General features: G+C 65.2%; 1 protein-coding gene across 1 annotated transcript; it reads right to left on the minus strand.

Moving 5' to 3' along the window:
• Positions 1–1,684: 1,684 nt before the first annotated feature.
• On the minus strand, positions 1,685–21,051 carry RUSC2 (RUN and SH3 domain containing 2). Its single transcript, XM_065406646.1, has 11 exons — positions 19,104–21,051; positions 13,031–13,810; positions 12,427–12,627; positions 11,056–11,199; positions 10,328–10,404; positions 7,485–7,659; positions 7,064–7,169; positions 5,146–5,192; positions 3,555–4,461; positions 2,987–3,145; positions 1,685–1,865 (listed from the first exon to the last, which is right to left on the minus strand). The coding sequence occupies exons 1-11, from the start codon at positions 21,049–21,051 to the stop codon at positions 1,685–1,687; spliced, it is 4,725 nt and encodes a 1,574-aa protein (XP_065262718.1).
• Between the last annotated feature and the right edge of the window lie 816 nt (positions 21,052–21,867).

Genomic DNA, 21,867 nt, shown 5'->3' on the forward strand with positions numbered 1-21,867 from the left:
GCAGGGGCCAGGAAGGGTCGTTTCTGCCCCCTGCCCACCCCCACCCCCCCCGGGCTGGGCGGAGCAGTGTTCTGGGGCAGGGGGACGACGTCAGGAGGCGGGCGCTGCGGGGAGCTGGGTCAGCACCTTTTTTATTAATATGCCTCATAAATAAAGAAATAAATAAAGGCGGCCCCGCCCGTCACACGGGGCCAGCGGCAGCGAGCGATGTACAAGCAGGCGGGAGCCTGGCCCCGGGGCAGCCAGCCCGGGCACCACGCCGCGCAGACACCAGCGCCGTCCTGGCAACAAATACTGGCACAGCCTGGCACTAATACTGCCCGGCAAGACAAGGGTTAACTGACAGCGGCGCCTCCTGCTGGGGGCCCAGGCCCTGCCCCCAGGCACGGCGGCAGGGCCCTGCCTGAACCATCCAGCCTGCCCCTTCCCGGCCCCTCCTGGCACCCTTAACCAGGCCCTAGCCATGCTGGGAATGCCCCCCACTACCCCTGCTGGGGGCACTGCCCCTCCCCCCCCGCTGGGAATGTCCCCCTCCCCCCACTGCTGGGCACACTGCCCCTCTCCCCCCTCCCTGCTGGGCATGTCCCCACTCGCCCCCTCCCTGCTGGGCATGCTGTCCCCCCTCCCCCCACTGCTGGGCACACTGTCCACCCCTCCCCCCCCCACTCCCTGCTGGGCATGTGCCCCTCCCCCACTGCTGGGCGCACTTCCCCCTCCCCGATCTCCCTGCTGGGAATGTCACCCCTCCCCCACTGGCGGGTGCACTTCCCCCTCCCTCTCCCCCACCTCCCTGCTGGGAATGGCCTTGTGCCCCTCCCCAGGCAGTGCCTCCATGGCTGGAGCAGCGGATTTCGGGGGGAGGCGGGGGGGGCGCATGCACCCCACAGCGCTGCGTCTGCACAGGGCTCATCCCCTCTAACACTGAACGGCTGTTGGCCTAGACGCACTCATCCCGTGCCTGGCCAGCAGGAGGCCCGTGGTGTGGCCGTGCCAGGCTGCTGGCCGGGTTCCTGGGCTTGGTACAATACATGCGGCATTCACAGTGTGTGCCCGGGGCTGCACGCACGCCAGGCTTCGCAGCCGAGCGACCATGGTGGGCAGCTCATGTGTGTCTTGTGGGCGCCGCCACACAATACAGCCCCCCTGTATGGCCCTGAGCCTGTCACATGGGCCGCAGCCGTGTGCTGATTGGGCCACAAGCAGCCCAGGCTGAGCACGGCAATGCAGCCTGACGCCACAAGGGGGCAGCCTGCAGCAGAGGCCCGGTCAGCATGCAGTGGGCCAGCTGGCTCTGCCGGAGCCGGAGCAGTGCATGCTGGGGGCTGTAGTCTCCGGCGGCCAGCCCTTGCCCAGTCCAGGAGCCCCCAGCCCAGCAGGGTACTTGGCTGGACAGCCCCCACTGCAGAGCGACGCCGCCTGGAGTCCTGCTACATCCGAGGCCATGGCATCCGGTGCTGGAGATGGAGCGCGGTGACGGGAGGCTGCATGCACGGCGGCGCCTGGCGTGAGGTCCCCCGGGGCGCGGCAGCCGTGGCAGGTGCATGGGGCAGGCGAGGCGCCCCCAGGGTTATGGGCTGTCAGGCAGGGCGAGCACGGTACGGACTAGCGAGAAGCTGCGTCTGTCCCCCCCGCCGGGCGGCCCCGCAGAGCAGCCTGTGGTCCTGTGCGCGGCGTCCCGGCCGCGTCAATAGTCCTCGTCCGCCGGGTGGGTGACGTACATGATGGGCACCAGCCCGCTCTGCGAGCCCAGGCCGCACCGCAGCCAGTCGCCGTCCACCTTGGCCAGCACGCGCAGGACGGCCCCTTTGGGGAAACTCAGCTGCCCCGCCTCGGTGGCGATGTGATGGCAAAGCGCTTTCACTTCACTGCGGGGAGAGCGGGGGGAGGCGTGTCACAGCACAGGCGCCCGCTGCACCCAGAACCCCCCTCCCCTGCCAGCCCCCCCACCCCCCACTGCAATGATTCCCAGTCCGGCAGCCCCGGAGCAGTGCTGGGGAGGGGTTTGGGGCCGGGTGTGTATCTCAGCCGTGGGGCAGGGGGTGCTGGGGCGGGGTTCGGGGGGTGTATCTCAGACGCGGGGCAGGGAGCTGGGGCGGGGTTTGGGGGGGTGGGGCAGGGTGTGTCTCTCGGCCGTGGGGCAGGGCGCTGGGGCAGGGTTCGGGGTGTGTGTGTCTCTGCCGTGGGGCAGGGGGCACTGGGGTGGGGTTCGGGGGGGTGGGGCTGGGTGTATCTCTCGGCCGTGGGGCAGGGCGCTGGGGCAGGGTTCGGGGTGTGTGTGTCTCTGCCGTGGGGCAGGGCACTGGGGCAGGGTTCGGGGGGTGTATCTCAGACGTGGGGCAGGGCGCTGGGGCAGGGTTCGGGGTGTGTGTGTCTCTGCCGTGGGGCAGGGGGCACTGGGGTGGGGTTCGGGGGGGTGGGGCTGGGTGTATCTCTCGGCCGTGGGGCAGGGGCTGCCGTGGCGGGGTTCGGGGGTGCCTCTCACCGAGTGCAGAGCGTACTGAGTGCAGCCCAGCCCCCCGGGTGAGTTTGGGGGTCAGCGAGGCCTGCGGCTCACCTCGCGGGGCGTGGGCAGCTGCCAGCTCCGTGCTCGCGCAGCGGGCGGGACGTCTCAGCTAGCTGGGCTGGTTGCCCGGGGGCAGGCCTGGCTCTCCGGATAGGGCCTGGCGCTGGGCCGGGCTCAGAGCGGCCAGGTGGGGAGCGCAGAGCAGTGCCCGGGGGATCCCAGCCAGCGGCGCTGTCCCGGCTCTGCCCAGAGGAGCCACTCGCCCCCCGTCAGCATCAGGCAGTGCCGCGCTGAGCCCGCTGGCGCCAGCGGGGAGAGGGTCCTGCCCAGTGGGCGCTGGACTGAGCTGGTGGAGGGAGGGGCGCCCCCCAGAGGAAGGGGCTGCAGGGCCCCGTTGCACGGAAGGGGCCCAACCAATCCCTCGTCAGCCTGAGCTCCGCGCCCGCCCCAGGCTCCTGCCCCCCACAGGCCAGCGCCGCTCACCAAGGGATTTGGGGGGGCAGCCCCCCAGGCAGCTGCTGTTCAGGGGGCTCGCTGGGCCGCTCGGGCTCTGGGGCCGCCTCTCTCCACATTCCTGCCCCCACCGTCTGGGCCATGAGCTGGAACATGGACCTGTCCAGGGTCAGCCAGCCGGAGGGTAACCTGAAAGGAAGGGAGCGGAGTCAGACGGGGACACGTCCCGGGGCCCCGGGGCCAGGAGAAGCTGTGCCCACCAGGCAGCTCGGGCCCCGCCGGGGAGGGGACAGGTTCTCTTCCTAGCCTGAAAGACCCCAGCGGGCCCTGCTCCCACAGGGGGATCGCGTCTCCCCCAAAATGCAGCCACCTCTGGGGAAGGCAGATGCCTGGGGCACGTCCCAGCTCAGCCAGCCCCCTCGCCTGAGCCATTCTGCCCCAGACCATGCTGGCTCAGCTCCTCCTGCTCCCTCGGGGGGTGAAGGGCTCAGGTGAACCGTGATCTGTGGGGCGGCCCCGGCCTGTGCCCGAGGCTCGGGGACGTGAGTGGGCCCAGCACTACCGTCTGTTCGCTGCACCCCAGGGCTCACGTCCCTACCTGTTGGACTGCCTGGCCTCCTTCTGCACTTTCCTAGCCCCGAACAGGTGTCCCCACTTGATGGGCTGGCTGCTGTCGGGGGCCCCAGGGCTGCTCTCCTCCGTGGGGGGCGCGGCCACCCCCTGTCTCTGGGGAGCCCCATTTTCCTTGTCCTTGCTGCGCTTCAGCTCTGTCAGCACCGAGTCCGGGGGGCTCCCCATCCAGGAGGGCCAGCTCCGCTCGTTGGCCTCGCCCGGCTTCTCCCCAGGCTCTGCCGCAGCTCTGGGCTTCTCCTCGGCGACGGGGCAGGCCTCCGCCCCCTCCACCACGCCCTCGCGGGGAGGGGGGGCCTTCCCGCCCTCGGCCGGCCGGGGCGCAGCTCCTGGCGCCTTCGGCTTCTTCTTCTCGGGGCGGATGAACTTGGAGCCCTCGGCCGAGCCCTCGATGTAAACCTGAGAGCTCTGCATGAGCTGGTACCACCAGCCGGCCTGCTTGTCCTTCTTCCCCTCCCAGGCGCTGTCCTTCGCCTTCCTCTGCTCCTCCTCCCTGGCGCCCACCCCCTTGACCCGTTCCCACGCCGCTCCCTCCTGGCCCCGGCCTGCAGACAGCCCCTCTTCCCCGGCGCTCCCCAGGCCCTGCTCCGGGGCCGCGCTCCAGCCGTCCGGCTCCTCGGGGCTGCCCCGGGTGCGCATCAGCTGCAGGGTGGAGTGAACGGAGAGCAGCAGGTCCTGCTTGACCCGCAGCAGCTGCTTCTGCTGCTGCTGCTCCTTGCCCATCTGCAGCAGGTGGTGCTCGAAGAGCAGGTCCAGGCTGAAGGGCAGCAGGGACAGGGGCTGGAGCAGGAGCAGCAGCTCCTCGAACAGGGGCTGGCACACGCCGTGGGACAGGCACAGGAAGCCCACCGGCTGGTAGTGCACCAGGATGATGTCTGCGGGGCAGAGGGAAAGCGATCAGAGCCCAGCGCGCCCGCCACCACGCCCAGTTACCCCACCTCCCCAGGGGGCAGGGCCAGGCGCTGGGAGCTGGGTGCCGCCCAGCAGCACTGGGCAAACCTCCTGTGGCTCTGGGACCCCCGACAGGCTCCCACGTCTCACTCGGACGGTCCCAACCCAGCAGCCAAGTACCATTGTACCGGCCGCACTGTGTCTCCAGCTCTGCCCCACGGAGAGCACAGATCAGCACCCCTGGACGTCCCTCGCCAGCCCCCGGGAGCCAGGACGCAGCCAGCGAGCGCCAGCACCGGGAGAACCCATCACACGGGGACCAGGCCCGTCTCCGGCGCAGCCACGAGTCTGGCATGAAAATCGCCCGCTGGAAAGAGGCGCCGCCGTGACCCGTTAGCTGGGGGTTGGAGGGGCCAGAGGGGGGCTCCTGATGGGAGGCGAGAGCCCTCCTCACCCAGCGCACGCATGTGCCCCTCCCTGCCCACGCCAGGGGCTCAGTGCTCTGCGAACACGAATGAATCCAGCCCTGCCCCACTGCCGGGCCGTCACCCTCCCAGCTCATGAGGGGCACAGAGGCTTGGCACTTGGCCACGGGGACGCAGTCCCCTCACTCTGTCCCTGCGCTCTGCCCGGCCCCCTCGCTCTGCCCGGCCTCCCCAGGCACTTACCTTCGTGGTTATACAGGTGATTGAACCAGAACTCCAGAGCCCGGACACTGCAGGAAAGGAAACACAAGCAGTGAAGGTGAGAACCCGTGACGCCCCTTTGGCCCAGTTCCTTCCAGATGTTCTGGAGGAAGAAGTACAGCTGGAGGGGGGCAGCTGAGCCTGGTGGGAAGCAGTATGGGGGTACAGAACACAATGCAGGGCCAGGGGCTAATGCCCCAGCAGCAAGCTCTGCCTGCAGACACGTGTCTGTGGGGGGCCCCAGCATTAACGAGGCCGCTTTGGTCTAGGGCAGGTGAAGCGCGTCTCTCCCAAGCCCGGCAGGTGTTCCTGGCCAGGCTGCTTTGCTGAGAAGGGGCCAAGCCGCTACACTGCCGAGGGTCTTGTCCCAGGGGTCCTGGGCATGCTGCGTGCAGAGCAGCACCAGCGCCAGGACGTGCCAGGATGGAGAGCCCCTTTGCCCGTGATCTGCCAGCCCTTGAGGAGCTGCAGGAGCACAGTGGGCAGCTGTCTGGGCCATGGCTTCCCCCGAGCCTGGCAGAGGGGCTGGGAGACGATGCCAGCACGTTTAATTCCCTAATGCCGGGCGTTCCCATCCCAGAAGCCCTGCCCCAAGCCCAGCACTGTGGGGGAGGGGAGCTCTGTGACTGCTCCTCCTCCTCCCATTGCCTAGTTCCCCTTTGGCGACTCCCCGGCACGTGGGGCCGACGTTCGCTCCGGGGAGCAGGGGCAGCACAGCGACCGGGCGGGCGGGGAGGGGCGCCGGCCCCGCTCTGCCCACGGCGGCTCTGGGGCAGCACAGCGACCGGGCGGGCGGGGAGGGGCGCCGGCCCCGCTCTGCCCACGGCGGCCCTGGGGCAGCACAGCGACCGGGCGGGCGGGGAGGGGCGCCGGCCCCGCTCTGCCCACGGCGGCCCTGGGGCAGCACAGCGACCGGGCGGGCGGGGAGGGGCGCCGGCCCCCCTCTGCCCACGGCGGCTCTGGGGCAGCGCACAGCGACCGGGCGGGCGGGGAGGGGCGCCGGCCCCGCTCTGCCCACGGCGGCTCTGGGGCAGCACAGCGACCGGGCGGGCGGGGAGGGGCGCCGGCCCCGCTCTGCCCACGGCGGCTCTGGAGCAGCACAGCGACCGGGCGGGCGGGGAGGGGCGCCGGCCCCGCTCTGCCCACGGCGGCTCTGGAGCAGCACAGCGACCGGGCGGGCGGGGAGGGGCGCCGGCCCCGCTCTGCCCACGGCGGCTCTGGGGCAGCACAGCGACCCGGCGGGCGGGGAGGGGCGCCGGCCCCGCTCTGCCCACGGCGGCTCTGGGGCAGCGCAGAGCGACCGGGCGGGCGGGGAGGGGCGCCGGCCCCGCTCTGCCCACGGCGGCTCTGGAGCAGCGCAGCGACCGGGCGGGCGGGGAGGGGCGCCGGCCCCACTCTGCCCACGGCGGCCCTGGGGCAGCACAGCGACCCGGCGGGCGGGGAGGGGCGCCGGCCCCGCTCTGCCCACGGCGGCTCTGGAGCAGCACAGCGACCGGGCGGGCGGGGAGGGGCGCCGGCCCCGCTCTGCCCACGGCGGCTCTGGGGCAGCACAGCGACCGGGCGGGCGGGGAGGGGCGCCGGCCCCGTTCTGCCCACGGCGGCCCTGGGGCAGCACAGCGACCGGGCGGGCGGGGAGGGGCGCCGGCCCCGCTCTGCCCACGGCGGCTCTGGAGCAGCACAGCGACCGGGCGGGCGGGGAGGGGCGCTGGCCCCGCTCTGCCCACGGCGGCTCTGGGGCAGCACAGCGACCAGGCGGGCAGGGAGGGGCGCTGGCCCCGCTCTGCCCACGGCGGCTCTGGGGCAGCACAGCGACCAGGCGGGCAGGGAGGGGCGCTGGCCCCGCTCTGCCCACGGCGGCTCTGGGGCAGCACAGCGGCGCAGTGCACTGGGGCCCACTCACTTGAGAAGGCCGAAGATGAAGGCGTTGAACCTCATGCTGTGGCTGGTCAGCTCGGCGAACTGGCTGATCCTGTTGTGGAGGCCGTGCAGCGCCTTGGTGGAGGGGCCTGGGAGACACGGGGACAGGCTGGGGATTAGCTGCGGAGCAGGGGCAGGGGCAGCCCAGGTCCCCTCGCACCCCGGGGCATGCACAGCCCAACAGGCCTCCCTCACTCCCCTTCACACAAGGGCAGGGTGCGCCCCAAAGCGCCCGGGCCCTGTGAAATTCCCCCTCTGACCAGCCCAGCCGCCTGCTCCGGGGCGTGGCTGCCATCAGCCCAGGCCCTGCCTGGCGGGGTGCAGAGCTAGGGGGGTTCCTGGCCCAGGGGCGAGCGACTGCCGCGTCGGAGCCAACCTCAGCCCGGGGCTGAGCCGAACAGTACCTAGCTGGGTGGACGCCTCCACCACGCTCCAGGGCGTGTTCTTCCGCTGGCCGATGATCACGTCCAGGACGTAGGCCTTGAGTCCGTCGCTCAGGATGTCTCGGATGGCCGGGCACAGGTATTTCAGGATGAGGTGCCCCACGTTGGGGCTCACCGAGCTGTTCCCGAGCTTGGCCTGGCAGAAAGCACGTGGGAGGGAGAGGGTTAGTCACTGCGCTGCCGGGTGCTCAGCCTCCTGCTGCGGGGAGTTCCAGGGGTGCGGGATGGAGGCTGTACACACAGGCTGGTCTGCCTGGGTCACGGTGTGACGCAAACAGCTCGGAGATGTGCAGCGCTGAGCCCCTGGGCAGCTCCCCACAGCGAGTGGGCCATGCCCGGTCAGGCTGTCTCCCACGCAGCCCCTCGGGCCAGGGAAGGGCCGTTCCTCAGGCAAAGGCCAGTGCTGGGTACGGGCGACCCCTCTCTGGCATCAGACCTCCAGCTAATCTGTGTAGGCCCCACAGGTGTATCCCATGGCCCCAAATGCCTCCCCACCTCCTCCTCGGCTTGCTGTTCCTGGGGGACTGGAAAACCAGCCCAGCCCCTGCTCCTGGGAGAAACACCCGCTGCTGATGCTGCACCGTGGGGCCCGCGTCAGCCGGGGCCGGGGTGGAGCCCAGGTCAGCCGGGGTCAGGGTGCGGCCTGTGTCAGCCGGGGCCGGTTTGTTGGTGGAGCCACTTCCCCTTCCTAGAGCGAGGCTGGCGCACGCTCCTCCCCGGGATTCTAGGGATGGAAGAGGCCTACTTCCGCGGGCGTCTCAAAGGCGGTTCCTGTCGCGTTGCTCTGCCCGTGGCCCCCGGGCAGGCGGCAGGGCACAGGGCATGGGGGATGAACGGAGTCTGAGCAGCCCGCGTCACCCCACCAAGCCCCGCTGGCAGCCCGGAGCCGCGCACTACGGCAGCAGATTGGCGAGGTGGCACAATGCCCCTGCGGGTGCCGCCCGGCCGTGGGGCTGGGCAGACAGGGGCCGAACGGGCCTGGCCACGCGGGAGTTTATTGTTCCTCTGTTGGGAGCAGGAAGCGCCGTGTAAATCGCAAACACCGAAGCTTCAGGTGACCCGGGCGCTCCCAGCGGCTCAGGGAGGCTGAAGTCAGCCCGGCTCTCAGTCTGGGGCTGGCTCTAAACGGGCGGGTCAGGCGGGGGCACGGCGTAGAGCCCAGCGCTGTAGGGCAGCTCTGTGCGGGGCTCAGTCATGGTGCCGGAGGGGCCAAGCCGGGGTCTCAGCCTCGGGTTCCTGCCGTTGGCTAACGAGGCTCCGGAGAGCAGAGGCCGCGGGTTGAGCTGGAAGGGAAGAGATGTTCTGTGCTCTGGCCGGCTTGGCAAGGAGGCCAGTGCCCTGGGCTCGCTGAGAGTGGCCCTGGCGCTGAAATCCAGCTTCACGGGCTCTGCCCTTGGACGCTTCCCACACAGGCAGGCCCCAGGAGGCAGCGACACCCTGGCTGGCCATCGGAGCCAGCCTGGAGCCTGCCCAGCACGGAGCCCATCGCAGACTCGCCCGGGCTTCCTTGAGCCTGCCGGCTTCTCCGTGACTCGAGCACGGGCCGCCAGGAGACAGCCGGGCAGCCGCCGGGGCGGGCTGAAGGGCGCAGTGCCAACCAGCCCAGCCCCATCTGCAGGACTAAGGAACGACCCAAAGTGGTTCCCGCCCGGGGCACGCGGAGCCCCGGACCCGCTGGAGGCTGCAGGACTGCGGAATCCCGACTGTCGGAGCAGGGCCGGGGCTGCGTGTTTGCACCTGGGCCCCCATCGCTGCAGACCAGCTCACTGAGCGGCTGTGACTGGCAGGCAGGGGGCTGCCCGTCTGCCTGGCCTCAGGGGAGAGGAGAGGAACCGGCTTCACCCCCTCTGTCCTGGCGGAGCAGGGGCGTGCGCCTGGAGAGCTGGGGTCAGGAATACTCCTGGGGGGAGGGCAGTTTTCCCACAGGCAAATGCTCAGCACCCAGCAATCGAAATACAGATCAAGCCCGGAGCCGGCTCAGTCCATCACCGTGAGTGAGGGCAAACCCACGGCCGGGCGGTGCCATTATCTCCCCAGAGGACACGACAAAGCCAGGACAGCCGCAGCCCAAACAGGGAACGGTCTGGCCATGCCGCTAGGGCCCCAAACAGCCTTAACTCTCCCCACATTGACGCCTGCACTGCCTGTGATTGATTGCCACCGGCCCCAAGAGCATCTGGGGACCTAGATTAGATTCAAACGATTTCTAAAGCCGCTGGCTTTTTCTCCTCCCGCTGCTAGTGTCACCACAGGGCAGGCAAGGCTGCCGGGGGTGTCACTGTGCATGCCCAGCCTCGGCTCTGCTTCTGACTGCGGCGCTGCCTCTGACCCCGCTGGGCTTGCAGGGCCTGGGACGGCAGCTGGGCTTGCAGGGCCTGGCGGGAAGGCACCAGGCGTGGGCAGAACAGCACTGTCCTGTCACGGAAGGGACCGCAGGGAGGTGCAGCCTGCAAAGACCGGGCGAGACTCGGGAAGGCCAGTACCAGGGGCAGCCCGCGGGGTCATGGTGGGGACCAGGCGAGCGGCTGTGGCCAGCACAGTCACGCCACTCCCTGCTCCGCCGCCTCCTGCCAGCACATTCGTACCCGGGGCCAGCGGTGGGAAGCGGCTGGGGGGCACCGAGGAAGGTTTAACAAATTGCACATTTTGTACCGTTGTGGAAATATTACGATCCCCAAGGGTGTGAGCTCCACGGCCAACAGCAGCACTGCCCCGCCCCCACCTACCGCCCAGCCCTAGGGCCTGGCCCGACTGCCCCGCTGGAAGGAGGTGGGGAGGGGCAGGGCGGGCGGGTGCTGCTTTACCTTCACCCCCGGCTCCCGGCTCGTTCCGAAGTGAGCCACAATCAGATCCACGGCCGTGTTGATGGCCTTCACCAGCCCTAGAGGACAGAGACGGCGTCAGAGAGGGGGCTGGCGGGGGAGCCCCCTGCACATGCCCAGCCCAAGCGCTGTTTCGGGTGAAAGCGCGTCCCTAGGACTCCAGCTGATGCCCCGTGTCTGGCGAGGACCAGACTCAGCGCCCCTCACCCCCGTGCCCTGCGGCTGCCTGGCGAATGGGCACGGGGTATTACACAGATGGGGAAGGTTCACCCGGCGCAGTTGCAGGGCACCAGCGCTAGCTGTTGGCTCCTGGCGTGCCGAGCTGCTGCTGGAGCCGAGGGCTGTGCCCAGGAAGGGGCGACTGCCCCTGGGGGCCATGCTGGGGGCTGGGGGCCGTGCCAGGCTCTGTCCCTGGGGCAGGGCTCGATTTAGACGCTGTGATGTCACTACAAGGCGCAGGAACTACCCCGCGGTTGTGGATCCGTTCGCGCTGGCGAGCAGGGAACAGGACATGGGGTGGCCCCATTGGGGACCTAGCTAGGGTGACCGTTGCGTGGCCAGTGGGGCAGACGTAGGGCGGGGGGCTCAGGGCCTGGAGGCGGTTTCAAAGCACTGACTCTTTGCTCGGGGTTAGCTGTGCCGTGCGGCAGCGCTGACTCCCCCTGCGCTGCGCTTTCCGACCCCGGCTGGGGAGGCAGGACCCACCCTACCTTTCTTCTGCAGCAGGTCGATGGAGATGGACTCCGTGTTGCCATCCGGGGAGAGGCAGAACTCGGCCGGCGGCTTCTCCGCCAGCGAGAAGTACTCCGGGAAGAAGTCGGCGTAGCCCAGCTGGAGCTGTTTCACAGGCTGGCCTGCAGGGCCCGGAGACAGGAAACGCAATCAGACAGACGCCCGCACGCTAAGGCAGCCCCACGCCCGGCTGGGAATGCACCGACTGGCTCCAAAAGTACCTGCCAGGCAGCCAGGCCTGGCCCAGGGGCAGTGCAGCATGGCTACTGGCTTGGCACTCGCCTCATCGGGCCTCCAGTCGGACAGTGACTTGATGGGCCTCCTGTCCCATGTCCGTCACCCCCTCGGCTCACACAGCACACAAACACCGGCCAGGCCCGGGCTGCAGCAGCCACAGACCCGTGGGATGCTGAACCTGGCCCCTCTGCTCACAGGCTGGGGGGTGTCAGGCCCCAGGCCAGACTTCCAGGGCTGCCCTGCATCCTAGCCCCTGGCCTGGACGACGTGAGCTCGCCGCACACAGAATAATGCCCCCACCGGGCCCTGCAGCTGCTCCGGACCGTGGCTAGTGGCACATGCCACTCCCACCCCCTCGTGTCTCCAAGGGGAAAATGATGCCATGGCTCGTTAGTGCATTTCTCCCCTGCCCTTTCCTGGCCGTGGTGTGGGTATGTTTGTCAAGCAGGCCGGGGGCCCCAAGGAAGCTCTGCCCCCGGCCCAGACGGTGCCCCTGGGGACGCTGGGCGGGGGAGTCGTTCTCCTTTGGCCAGACACGCCTGGGCACACGGCAGCCTGCCTCTCCCTTCCCCCTCGCACGGTGTTTGGGGGGCTGGCAGCACGGAGCAGCGGTGACTGATGCACACCCTGCCGCGCGGGGCAGCCCAACACCAGCTGCTCCTTCCCAGCGGTGCCCCGGGAAGCTGGAGCTCCCCGCAGACAATGCCCTGCCGGGATCTGCGCAGACGGACAGTGGGACGCAGGGCCCGTCGGCTCCAAGGGGCGTGGGGAAATGGAGGTGGCTGCCACAGGCTCCTTTTTGGCCCGGGGCTCCTGGCCGGTTCTGATGTGGTACCGAGGCGCCTGCCCTAGGACCATCTCTGCCTGGCCAGAGCTGGGGACGTGTGCTCAGAGCCGCTCCCTGCCTGCTGTGCAGAGTGGGGATAAGCTCACACCTCCCCTTCCCCACACGATCACAGGTGTGTTCCTCACGCCCCCCCGGGACGGGCACCGTGGCCAGAGCCAGCAGGCCCCGCGGAGGCCAGGGCCCATCTAACCTGGCCTGGCCCAGTAGGGCAGAAGCTGGGGGAGTGTCCCCCATGTTGCCCCCCACCAGCGAGGTAGAGGCGCACCATTCAGCCTGCCATGAACGTGGCCGGTGTTGAGGGAACCAGGGAACTCAAAGATGGGGTTCCTCCGGGCGAGCTGGGGCTCCTGCTGCCTCCTGTCCAGGCTGCCTGCTAACCCAGCCAGCCCCGAGCCGCGGTCCAGGCCCAGGGGGTTCCTCCGCCTGTACTCCCGCCACTTCAGTGCTTGAGGGGAGAGGTGGTTTGCTAGCGGTGGAGGGTGACGGGGACCAGTGTGGGGTGGAGAGGGAGAGAGAGACAGGGAAAAGGACAGAGACAGACACAGCACATTAGTTACAGTCCAGCAGCGCTTCAGAGATGTTAGTGGGTTTGTGTGAGGAGGGAACAGGAGCCAGGGCTGAGCAGTAAGGACAGGACAGGCCGTTGCTGAGAAATCTCCCGGCTGGGGGCAGCGGGCGCACACAGACTGCAGCGCTGCCGGCCCGCCCAGGCGCCGGGGGCTCAGAGCCGGAGGGGAGCTGGGGGGTCGCTCAGGGCCGGGCTGTAGCAATGGGGCGGCTCTGGCAGGGCCTGGGCGCTCAGCGCAAGGCACCGAGGGGCGTGCTGGCCGGGGCTGACCCATAGTCAGTGCCCTGCAGTAGGGACGTACCATTGAGGGGCCGCGTGCCCACATTGCTCAGCGACCCCGAACTTCCGGCCTCACTGCTGCCTCTCCACTGGGGCTCCGCAGGGCCCCCCGCTCGGCTCGCACTCGCCCCCTCGGATGCCAGAGGCGGGAGGGAGCCGTCATGGAGTCGGTACTCGGAGACCTGCGCCCTCTGCTCCAACGGCGCCTCCTTCCTGGGGACCGGCCGGGGGCTCTCCTGGCGGTGCAGGGCATCAGCCTGGGCGGGCAGCGCGGCGCCTGCAGAGGGGGAGGCCCTGGTGGGAAGCAGGTTGGCAGAGAGCGGGCAGGACCTGCTGCGGGGAGGGTGGCTCTCGCCGGCTCTCTCCGGGGTGGGCGAGCAGGACGAGTCCAGGCTCTGGAAGAAAGGGGCAGTGCTGCGCACCGGGGAGTAGCTCCCGAGGGGGGACGGCCGGGTGCTCTCCGGGGCCGGCTTCTTGGCGTAGCCGTCGCTGAGGGAGGCGGCTCCGTCCGCCGAGCGCTGGGCCAGGAGCGCGCCATGCGCCAGGCCCCCCGCGGCCCCGGGCTGCTCCGCCGAGGTGGCAGAGGTGGAGGACTGGGAGTTGGAGGAGGGCTGCTGGCTGGCGGGCCGGCTGCTGGAGGCGCTGTAGAGCTGCGAGAGGCTGGCAGCGAAGTGGCTGTGCAGGGCCCGGGCCTTGGGCTGCTTGCTGAAGTGGTGCTGGAAGACGAAGGGCTGGATGGGCAAGGTGGTGGGGCGCTGCTCCTTGCTGTACCGCACTACGGCCTTGCTGTCCGCGCCGCCGCCTGTGGGAGAGACGGGGAGCGTGAGGGGGAGCCCAGCCCAGCCGGCACCGGAGCGGGGAAGGGCGGGAGCCGCGGGCTGGAGCCACAGGCAGCCTCCTCGCTGACATTCGCTGCTGTGTAGGGCCCCCGGGCTGCGGGGAGACAGTCATCAATGGGGGCCAGGGGACCTACACCCTCAGCAGTTGCTGCACCATTCCCAGCCCTGCCCTGCGCCCCCACCAGCCCGCGAGGTTCCCACTCGCTCGCCTCCTCCCCTGCAAGCCCCCAACCATCCCACTTCCACCCTGCCTGGGGCCCAGAATAACCTCACCCCAAGCTCCCGCAAGTCCCCCAGCGGGACACCACAACCCCCTCCTCCGCTCCACGCAGTGCTCAGGATCTAGCAGTCACCCCCACCCCCCAGCTCCTGTTCCCTCCGCCACCTTCGGTGCCCTCAGCCTGGGAGCCCTCAGCCCGCTCCCAGCACGCCACTGTTGGGGGAGATGCTGGCGGGGCAGGAGAGCTCCGGGGAGGGAGGGGGAAGCCCCTGGCAGAGACAGAGACAGGTGCAATTGCTAAGACAACCCAGACTCAGGGAAAACAGGGAAAATACAGGGCAGGGGCCTGACCGTGGAAGGCCAGGACTTTGCCAGTGAAGGGCAGGGAGGCCCCAGAACACGGGCATCTCCCCGCCTCCCTGCACGGTGCCCGGCCTGCAGCTCCGGGGGCGAGCGGGGGGGAAGAAGGAAGGTTGCCTCCTCTTGGGGGCACCTCTAGAGAGCCACCTGAGGGAAGAGCATCTTCGAATGCAGGCTGGCTAACCTAGTGAGGAGGGCTTTAAACTAGGTTCGCTGGGGGATGGAAACCTAAGCCCAGAGGTAAGTGGAGAAGTGGGATACTGGGAGGAAACACAAGGAGGAGGGTGCAACAGGGGAGGCCTCCTGATTCATACTGAGAAAGTAGGGCAATCGGCTAGTTATCTTAGGTGCCTGTACACGAACGCAAGAAGTCTGGGAAACAAGCAGGGAGAACTGGAAGTCCTGGCACAGTCAAGGAACTATGACGTGATTGGAATAACAGAGACTTGGTGGGGTAACTCACATGCCTGGAGCACTGTCATGGATGGGTATAAACTGTTCAGGAAGGACAGGCAGGGCAGAAAAGGTGGGGGAGTTGCATTGTATGTAAGGGAGCAGTATGACTGCTCAGAGCTCCAGTATGAAACTGGAGAAAAGATTGTTGAGAGTCTTTGAGTTCAGTTTAGAGGCGAGAGCAACAAGGGCGATGTTGTGATGAGCGTCTGCTATAGACCACCCGACCAGGAGGATGAGGTAGACAAGGCTTTCTTTGGACAAATAACAAAGTTTCCAGATCGCAGGCCCTGGTTCTCATGGGGGACTTCAATCACCCTGATATCTGCTGGGAGAGCAATACAGCAGTGCACAGACAACCCAGGAAGTTTTTGGAGAGTGTTGGGGACAATTTCCTGGTGCAAGTGGTGGAGGAACCAACTAGGGGCCGTGCTCCTCTTGACCTGCTGCTCACAAACAGGGAAGAATTAGTAGGGGAAGCAAAAGTGGATGGGAACCTGGGAGGCAGTGACCATGAGATGGTCGAGTTCAGGATCCTGACACAAGGAAGAAAGGAGAGCAGCAGAATACGGACCCTGGACTTCAGAAAAGCAGACTTTGACTCCCTCAGGGAACTGATGGGCAGGATCCCCTGGGAGGCTAATAGGAGGGGGAAAGGAGTCCAGGAGAGCTGGCTGTATTTTAAAGAAGCCTTATTGAGAGCACAGGAACAAACCATCCCGATGTGCAGAAAGAATAGCAAATATGGCAGGCGACCAGCTTGGCTTAACAGTGAAATCTTCAGTGAGCTTAAACTCAAAAAAGAAGCTTACAAGAAGTGGAAACTTGGATGGATGACTAGGGAGGAGTATAAAAATATTGCTAGAATATGCAGGAGTGAAATCAGGAAGGCCAAAACAACTGGAGTTGCAGCTAGCAAGGGATGTGAAGGGTAACAAGAAAGGTTTCTACAGGTATGTCAGCAACAAGAAAAAGGTCAGGAAAAGTGTGGGACCCTTACTGAATGAGGGAGGCAACCTAGTGACAGATGATGTGGAAAAAGCTGACGTACTCAATGTTTTTTTTGCCTCGGTCATCACAGGCAAGGTCAGCTCCCAGACTGCTGCACTGGGCAGCACAGTATGGGGAGGAGGTGAGCAGCCCTCAGTGGTGAAAGAACAGGTTAAGGACTATTTAGAAAAGCTGGACGTGCACAAGTCCATGGGTCCAGATCTAATGCATCCAAGGGTGCTGAGGAAAATGGCTGATGTGATTGCGGAGCCATTGGCCATTATCTTTGAAAACTCGTGGTGATCATGGGAGGTCCCGGATGATTGGAAAAAGGCAAATGTAGTGCCCGTCTTTTAAAAGGGGAAGAAGGAAGAAGAACCCGGGGAAGTACAGACCGGTCAGCCTCACCTCAGTCCCTGGAAAAATCATGGAGCAGGTCCTCAAGGAATCCATTTTGAAGCACTTGGAGGAGAGGAAGGTGATCAGGAACAGTCGACATGGATTCACCAAGGGCAAGTCATGCCTGACCAACCTGATTGCCTTCTATGATGAGATAACTGGCTCTGTGGATATGGGGAAAGTGGTGGACATGATATATCTTGACTTTAGCAAAGCTTTTGATATGGTCTCCCACAGTATTCTTGCCAGCAAGTTAATAAAGTATGGATTATATGAATAGACTATAAGGTGGATAGAAAGCTGGCTAGATCTCGGGCTCAACGGGTAGTGATCAACGGCTCCATGTCTAGTTGGCAGCTGGTATCAAGCGGAGTCCAGCAAGAGAGAGTCCAGCGGAGGCAACAAAAATGATTAGGGGGCTGGAGCACATTGCTTATGAGGAGAGGCTGAGGGAACTGGGATTGTTTAGTCTGCAGAAGAGAAGAGTGAGGGGGGATTTGATAGCAGCCTTCAACTACCTGAAAGGGGGTTCCAAAGAGGATGGAGCTCGGCTGTTCTCAGTGGTAGCAGATGACAGAACAAGGAGCAATGGTCTCAAGTTGCAGTGGGGGAGGTCTAGGTTGGATATTAGGAAACACTATTTCACTGGGAGGGTGGTGAAGCACTGGAATGGGTTCCCTAGGGAGGTGGTGGAATCTCCTTCCTTAGAGGTTTTTAAGGTCAGGTTTGACAAAGCCCTGGCTGGGATGATTTAGTTGGGATTAGGTCCTGCTTTGAGCAGGGGGTTGGACTAGATACCTCCTGAGGTCCCTTCCAACCCTGAGATTCTATGATTCTAAGTGCGAGCGAGCCCTGGCCGTGGTCGTTCCCAGCACCACCAGGCCAGGGCTCTGCACAGCCTCCCCTGCTCTCTGGCTGCTGCCACTGGTAGGGTTGCCAACTCAGACTGAAACTATTCCGGGAGATTTTCTTCCCCAACAGGACATAATGTCATTGTCTTAAAATATCCTATTAAAATCTCCAATTGCTTTCAATAGTCACTGGGAGATTGATGCCGATTCCAGGAAACTACAGGCCAATCCTGGAGGGTTGACAACCCTAGGTACTGGACCAGGCCTATGGGGTAGGGCTCCCCTGCCAGAGCTGTGTATAACCTGGCACTCCCCAAGCACGACATGGGTGCAATGGGACGGTGGGATTGCGTGGCCCAGAGGGGCCCAGCTTCAAAGGTCCAGGAAGAGCCCCTTCGTGTTGGGCCCCTGGTGCTTGTGGGGAGCCTCAGGCCTTCACCCCCAGGGTGATTTGAACAGGGCTTTTAGTCCAGTTCATTGTGAGGTCCGGGCGCGGCAGCAGCTTTCCATGCACTAGTGCACAGAATGAACAAGCCCAGCTCCCACCGCGCCGTCCCGCTGGGGCCAGGACCCAGAGCACTCCCCCATTGTCCAGGCCCCTGTGTAAGCAGGGGCTGAATGACTGCTTCCCTGACAGTGAGCTGGGAGGGGGGGAGACTTGGGTGTGTTTATGTAAATACAGTTTGCTCCTGCTCTGCTTACATATTCAGCAAAAAGTGATCAACTTTGGCTGATGTTGGGTACAAATCACCTTAGTACTGAACGCCGGGGTAGTGAAATATGGTTCCCAATGTTGTAATTATTGTAGGAATACAGGAAAGCGGGACTGTGCTTAACCTGTCCCAAATGACTGTGCTTAACCTGTCACCCTCAGTTGAAACAACCTTATTAAGTCAGGGGCTTGAATGTCAGCGCCTTGGGAAAATAAGAGGGGTGGGGGTAGGAATCTCTGGGCAGGAGTTTGCACCCAGTCAGGGGTCCTCCCTGGCCCTGGTCTGGTTTAACCTGTTCCCTCCACTGTTCAAAGAAAGCCTGTACAGTGCTGACAATCCCTAAAAGATGGTTGTGCCGTAACAGTTGGCTGGTGACCGAGTGGCTGGGAGGTGCCACAAGAGGACAGCTGGTAGAGAAGGGCAGTGAGCAAGTAAGGTGCCTCCTTACCCCACTCCCCGGTCTGCGTCTGCACTGACCAAGGACAGTGACCGTGAGTGGGGTGCAGAGAGGGGCCGGGCACATTAAAGGGACTTTTGGGTTGCTGGAGTTAAGACCCTGGGGGAAAAGGGAACTGCCCGACAGACTTGGGGTGGGTCTTTTGCTCATGGTTTAGGTTTATGAACCCTGGGTGTGGTGTTTTCCCAAATTAACGCTGTGACGGGGGAGGGGGGGATTTGACCTGGGAATGTTGCAGGGGGGTTACATTGGGGATGGGGGACTTCCCTTGAAGGAAGATCCCTGAGCTGTAACCTGAGCCAGGAGGGGGGTTGGGAGAAGTGACACCTTCTGCCCGGGAGACTAGACAAAGGAGAGGAGGAGCAGAGGGGAGGGGGGAAGAGAGCTGCTGGAGGGATTTGGGAGTTTTCAGTTTGGGGCTGGGAGGTGCAACGCAGGGAACCCCAAGCTGGGGTCTAAGCTCCCTGCCCCCCAGAAGGACTTGACTGAGGGGTTCTGATTGTACCTACAAGCTCTGTTGTAGCCTGCGTTCCTATTGTCCAATAAACCTTCCGTTTTACTGGCTGGCTGAGAGTCCCGGTGAATCGCAGGAAGACGGGTGCAGGGCCCTGACTCCCCCACACTCCGTGACACCAGCTCTGGCCTGGGGGTAGGGGCGTTACATGTCCTCGCACGGCAGCGCTTTTCCTTGGCGGATTCAAATGATGGCACAGCCCTAAATCACCCCTCCCCAGAGCCTCTCTCTGCTGCTCCCTCGGGGGGTCAAAGGGGAGCATTTGCTGGTCTATTTTAATCTCGTATTTGGTTCCTTACCATCCGCTCTGGCTCTAACATCTCGTTGTCCGTGCCCACTGGCAGGGCTGCCTGAGAAGCTGGCACCAGCCTCCATCAGCAGAGAGAGAGAGGCCTGCTCGGCTGCCCCATGGCCGTTGGCACCTGAGTCTTTGCTGGAACACGCCCTCGGGCCATCCCCGAATCTGTGCTCCACACGGTAGCCCTCGCAGCTCCGGTTCAGGCAATGGCCAAAAGGCATGGGCGGGAGACTCTGGCAGCGTCGAGCTCCGTCCTCGAGAAGCCCTGGGCAGTCCCGCTGGAACTCGGGGATGGGCGAGAACTCCAAGGAGGAGTCACCGCTGGTTCTGAGAGGCGGGGAGGAGCCGTTCTTTCTCCTGCCTTTCGCCAGCTCAGCAAAGGAAGTTACCCGCTTCGGGGGCGAGCTCTGGATCACCAGCGCTGGGCTCTCGCTCAGCTTGACCGGACAACTCATCATGCGCTCCAGGGAGCCCAGCCGGCTCGTGGGGCTCCGGTCCAGGTTCCGATCGTAGCTCCTGGAGCGAGGCCGGCCGGCGTTCAGGTTAGGCGGGGATATGTTGACATACACTTGCCCCTCAATCATGTTTTTCACAGCTTCGCCCTTGGTCTCCGCCATGAAGCATTCCCCATCGCTCTCCTCCGGCTGAGCATCGGGCCTTCGAAACAAGTAGTACTCCGAGGGCTGGACAGGGCTCCCTTTGGTGTGATCTTCAGAGCAGCTGGTTATGGAAGAGCCCGCAGGGCTAGGCGACGACTGGGAAGACAAGTCACAGGTGACTAATTTATAGTAGTTCTGGGTGGCCACCACGAGCCGGGCTTGGCTCTGGAAGCAAGCGGTGAGGTCTGAGCTCTCTGAAGTGCACGGCTCGCAGTGCAGGTGGTAGGAGTTGCAGTTGGCATCTAAGACGGGCGAAGACGGGTGGTGGCACCCACACACTTTCCCCGAGCTTTCCGGGTTGTGCGATTCACAAGACATCTTGGATTCTGTGGGTGACGAATGCAGATCCAGGTAAAAGGCCCCGGTGTCCGAGTGGCTGCAGAAGGAAGAGTCACAGGACAAGTTGGCAGAGTTCAAGTTGGAGCGAGAATGGCCGTTCATTTTGTTGTAGAGGGCACTGAAGTTCACCAGGACCCCGTCCGAGCTGTTGCAAGAAGAGTCGCTGATGTATCCCATCTGCTGGTCCCCGGTCTCAGACTGGCTTGACGTGCTGTAGCACCGGCAGTGCTGGAGCTCCGTGCTGGAACAGCTGCAGGTCCGGCTGTGCAGGGCGCCCGGGTTCCTCCCTGACTCGTCAGAGCTATTGTTCCAGTCCTGGTCGCCGCCCTCGAAGGAGAAGCTCCCGCGCTGGCAGCTGCACTCGTCCAGCTCCATGCACTCCGAGGCCAGCGGGCAGCAGTCAACGTCGTTCCTCTTCTGGACGTCGGCGCTTGTGAGTTTGTCCTCTTGCCCGTCCACCACGCCGGACCTGCTGGCCATGCTCCAGGGCTTCACCACGTGGCCGGCGTCGTGGAGGTGGAAGGGCGGCAGCGGCAGCTCTTGCAGCTGGAAGGCCGGCTTGCCGGCCACCATGGAGCTGTGCAGCTGGAAGGACTTCTGGCCCGTGTTGTCGCTGAGGAGACCATGCCCCTCGCTGTCGCCCAGGAGGAAGGGATTGTGCCGTGTCGTGACGCCGGGGATGACCGAGTCTCGCGCTTTGCTCTCTTTGTCCTCTGCAGCCTCTGGCGGCGCGTCCGAGGCCTGCAGCAAGCTGCTGTACACCAGGGAGTCTGTCTGCGAGACGTCCCGCTCCAGCAGAGAGGCGGTCCGCGCGATGCCCAGGTCGGGCTGGCAGAAGGGATTGGCCCTCTTGCTCCCACTGCAGCACTGTCGGTCGGGGACCTGGCAATGAACCAGGGGAATGTGATGGACAATCAGCGTTTCTCCTGCCAGCTTGGGTGGACTATCCATTCTTGAGAGTGCTCGTCAGGAACTCAGCCAGGCTGGCGCTACCCATGGAAGGGAGGTGGGCTGCGGGCGGGGCTGGGAGAACACATCTCAGGAGGGGAGCCAGAGACCTGAAGGGAGGCAGAAAACAAAGGGAGTCAGGAGCAATCGGTTAGGCCATTCCAGGCTCATCTGCACAGCCTAGGTTCTCCCTAGCACCAGCGCTGAGTCGTCACCGCCTGCTTAGCAACAGTGACCCAGAGCGTAGGGCAAAGCTCACCGGCTTCCCGTGTGCCGGGGCATCTGTGCTGCCCCCTCCCGATGTACACGTGGCCCAGGTACCGTGCAGCCCTTGGGCCAAGCACGGCCCGGGCAGTCCTGGGAGGCTGCCCGTCTCAATCCCGAGCGCACCCGTCCCACAATGCAATTCTCCATTTATTCGCCTTTCCGGGAGCCCCTCCCCCTGCCTCTCGGCACCGGGGACGTCACCCCAACCCTGACAAAGCTGCCAGGCCTCCCCATGGAGCAGGCAGATGGACGGCCAGGTAGCCCTCAGAACAAGGCCTCCCCTCCCCCTGCCCAAAACTCGGGTGAAAGGAAGCGAGCCCTGATCCCAGCGAATTCCAGCGCTGGTGCTGGGCAGAGCTCGGGAGCCGAGGGCTCCTCACGGACCCAGGCCCCTTCAGGGAGCGCAGCTGGGGCCGCGAGGCATGTGGAGGAGCAGGTCTCAGCTCGCATGCCCTGAGCCGGTCCCACAGTTGAGGGCTTTACAGAGCAAAGCCAGCACCTTACACCCTTGGGCCGGGCAGGCTGAATTACCCCACTCCGTTTTCTGCACAT

The sequence above is a fragment of the Emys orbicularis genome, chromosome 6 (genome assembly GCF_028017835.1).
Source record: "Emys orbicularis isolate rEmyOrb1 chromosome 6, rEmyOrb1.hap1, whole genome shotgun sequence".
Taxonomy (NCBI): Eukaryota; Metazoa; Chordata; order Testudines; family Emydidae; genus Emys; species Emys orbicularis.

Excerpts from the sequence above, each read along its gene's own strand:
- RUSC2 (XM_065406646.1), bottom strand. The coding sequence starts at position 21,051 with ATGGATAGTCCACCCAAGCTGGCAGGAGAAACGCTGATTGTCCATCAC. Across the intron at positions 10,405-11,055 it reads CGACCTGCTGCAGAAGAAAG|GGCTGGTGAAGGCCATCAAC; the intron begins GTAGGGTGGGTC and ends TCTGTCCTCTAG. Across the intron at positions 5,193-7,063 it reads TTCATCTTCGGCCTTCTCAA|TGTCCGGGCTCTGGAGTTCT; the intron begins GTGAGTGGGCCC and ends CCTTTCCTGCAG.